Source organism: Manihot esculenta, chromosome 1 (assembly GCF_001659605.2).
Source record: "Manihot esculenta cultivar AM560-2 chromosome 1, M.esculenta_v8, whole genome shotgun sequence".
In the NCBI taxonomy this organism is placed as follows: domain Eukaryota; kingdom Viridiplantae; phylum Streptophyta; class Magnoliopsida; order Malpighiales; family Euphorbiaceae; genus Manihot; species Manihot esculenta.
In genome coordinates, this window is record NC_035161.2 from 29254103 (window position 1) to 29257750 (window position 3648).

Below are 3648 nucleotides of genomic sequence, written 5' to 3' on the forward strand. Positions count from 1 at the left end.
ATTTTGTGTGGTCCTCCATTTAACTTGTGTTTATTACATTACATGCTCCTTTCCTTTTCTTTGAATTTTTTTCCAGCATTGTAAGACCCTTTAAAGCTTTAACACTTTATTTTCTTGTCTTATTTTTCAAGTGGCTTTCCCATGAGAATGAGGAGCATCTTTGCTTCCCTACAATTGCAAAACACTTAAAACACCATAAAAATCTCTTTTTTTAAAAAAAAGAAAAGAAAAGAAAAATTATTAGGGCAAATCGACTTGCAAACTCATATGAAAGCAGAAGGGATGTCAGAAACAATTTCAATGTCAAATGTGTGAAAAACAAAGGAAAGTAGTATTGAAGTTTGATACCTGCATTCAGACAGAGGCACGTGGTGGACACATGATTCTCACCCATGATTTACACAAGTAAACAAGTTTTATGCAATGAGTTAAGTATATTTTGGAATTAAAACCAAGGAATGTTCCTCCTGTATTCAAATTAGTATATAAATGTCTTAAAATATTTATAGATTAAAATTACAATATCATTTTAATTTATTTTTAAATAATTCAAATATATTGATATTATTAAATAATTAATTACCGTTTTTGAATTATATATAAGAAGAAATAAAGGTGAGAATTTGTTACCAATAAATTCCAGGAAAAAGAAAAGTAAAGCGTAAGTCGCCCATTTACTTAGTAGCTTTTCCGAAGAGCACACATAAGGGAATATTATGGGGCAGGAGTTGGTCCATACCATAGGGTATAGGTTACTCAATGGGAGATGGAATGGGCTGTAGGCCATAATCATATATTTTTATACAGAAAGCTATTAATAAAATTTAACTTTTTTTGAAAATAGTAATTTTATATAAATAATCATATTTAATATAAAATTCAAACCTAATTTCTCAAAAATTCAAATAAGCTACTTCACCGACCAGAGATTAGATTATTCATACTTTGGGATTAACTTAAATATTAGGACTTTTCCCCACTTAGCATTAAATATCATAGCCACGAAATCCAAATCCACTAAAGCTAAAGCAACAGAAGAGGGCAAGAAGCCCTCCATGCACTTTTTTAGTTACTTCCACTGAAGAATATGTTTCTTTAGCAGAAGCCAAAATTACTATAAATAGATAACAAACATACAAAAACTAGAAATGGCTGATGATTGAAAAGGGTTATCCTTTCTGATTAAATTAATTAAATTAACATATATAACCGAAATCATTCTATCTCCAATTAAAATATAATAATTGCTGAACATTGAAAAAGGTCATGCAATCATACAGTTCTGATTAAATTAAACTAAACACGTATAACCAGAATTATTCTATCTTTCCAAAATCCTAAACTATTGTCTAAAAGCTAATGAGATATGTTAGAATAATGTGTAACCCTCCTAATCTATGCGACACCACTTTTTGCTTCTTTCTCTCGGACACAAGATAGTAAGAATATTTCCCCCCCCCCCCCCCCCCCCCTCTCTCTCTCTCTGTATGTCTCCCTTGCCTTCTGTGAAGAGACATTAGATTCAGAAATTTAAACCCAGAAGAAAGATTAATGAAGGTTAATTAAAACCGATCAGTTTGAAACTTTCGATGGATGACACCTACTGACACTAAAGTCGAAGGAAACAAAACAAATCATGCCACAGAAAAGGCAGAATAAAGCTAAACATGGAAATGGAAGTAAACCCAAAAGAACAAAGAAAACAGATCAATTAATGAAACCTTAAATTTAAAATGTTGTTGCACCTTTGGATCGATATCTTCTCCCCATGTAAAATCCTCATCAAAGTGGAGATCTTCACTAATTTAACTAAAAAACGAAAAATCAGAAGATGAAAGAAAGAACTAAAGAGAAATTAGAAAGAAGGAAACAATACTACCATGCTTACTCTCTATATCATCTAGCTAATATTTATTATCATAATCATGATCATCTTCCACATCAAAAGATCAAGAAGATGAAGACGACCCATTAGTGCCGGCATGAGCAACATTATCACTCTCAAAGAGGTGGTGATGATTCACGTTCTCACTGCTGTTATTGGTGGTGGTGGTGGTGGTGGTGGTGTAGTGGCTGTTTCCAAGATCGTTGCTTCTAGTTCCGTTCCCGTTAGCATCCCTTTTGCCCAAAGTGTTCTTGTTATTGTGCATCCACACTTTTAACACGCCTCTGTCAACTCCAACTTCGTTGCAGAATTCTTGAATTAATTCTTCATCCCTCTTCTGAATCTTCCATCCTACTTTCTCTGCGAATTCATGCATTCTCTCCTTCTGGTTCTGGCTAAATTTGCTCCTGAAACGTTTTCTCCCCGAAGAACCACCTGGAACGTTTATAGTCGAATTGCCATTTAAACCTGCAGATAAACCTCCTGAGAGCGCCAACAGCATGTGCGGCGCCGAGGGGTATGACGAGGAGATCGGCGGTGGAGAGGCAGAATTGGGGCTTCGATAAGGTTGTGGTACTGCTTGTGGAGGTGGGGGCGGAGGATGGTGACGGTGGTGAGGCTGGTACTCAATGGTGGTGGTGGTATTTGTCGGGGGAGGGGAATCTTCTGGTTCACGGCGGTGGAAGTTGCGATGGCAACCGCAGGCAGCGCATTTTATGGAGGTGGGATCGTTGGGATTAGCTGTGGGAGAAGGCATGAACTCTCCACATCCATCTAGAGCATGACCACCTAGGGTAGCAGCGTGATTCTTGAGACATTCTTTGTAAGTTATGACTACCGGAGGAGGAGAAAGATGGAGGTGGTGGTGGTGGGAGCTGTGGCGTTTGAGAACACCGTTGGTGAAAGATACGGGATTAGGTGATTGGATTCGGGGAAGCGTTTCCGACTCCAGGTCAGGGGATTTTGCAGTTGGGGTATTGTTGTTAGTGGAGGTGGTTGTTGGGGCTATGTCCATGGCTCAGACATTTAATTGAAGTTTAAAAGAAAATAAATAAAGAAAAAATAAAGAAAGGGAAAGAGAAAGAAATTAAGATTTATGAAGGTGGAGGATGGTTTATGGAATTAGGTTTTTGTAGAGGTTGGTGGTGATGTAGGCAGACATGGAAGTAGACGGTGGTGGGGTTTGTAAAGGGGAAAAAGGCCGATGGATTTCTAGTATTGAGGTGGGGAGAGGGATAGAGACTGAGAGCAGGTGGTGGTGGTGGTGGTGGAGAAGGTGGTAGAAGAGGTTGGTGATGATGAGAAGCAGTGATGACTGTTGAATGTTGATAATAAAAATCTGTGTTTTTGTGGTTGTCCTTCTTAACCTTTAACCCAGTTGTGTGATTTTAACCCTGGTTCTAACATCCATGGTTAAGTGGCTCTGGGGTTAGATCTATTTAATTATGCAATAAATATGCATATGTCGCCATTGACCCTATTGTACCCATTTCCTAATTCTCCATTCATGGTTTACTACGTGTTTTAATTATTATTAATATAATAATGTAATTATGTACAAATTTAAAATTCTCAACTCAGTACATTTCCGAGTTGACTCGTTTGAGTTAGGAGCAGTAAATGCTTTTTTTTGGAAAAAAAAATGATGGCAGGATTGACAGAGGACCTTTAATTACTGTATTTGTCAGGGACATCTTACCTCTCCTCTCAAGTTTGTCAACTTGGAACTTGCAATGACTGTGGTCTGGACCCGCTCACCAATA

At 37.4% G+C, this 3648-nt stretch overlaps 1 protein-coding gene across 1 annotated transcript; it reads right to left on the minus strand.

Moving 5' to 3' along the window:
• Positions 1–1691: 1691 nt before the first annotated feature.
• LOC110601815 (zinc-finger homeodomain protein 10) lies at positions 1692–3223 on the minus strand. The gene has a single exon (XM_043956717.1). It carries the CDS (start codon positions 2898–2900, stop codon positions 1950–1952), a length of 951 nt encoding a protein of 316 aa, XP_043812652.1. The 5' UTR covers positions 2901–3223; the 3' UTR covers positions 1692–1949.
• Positions 3224–3648: the final 425 nt, after the last annotated feature.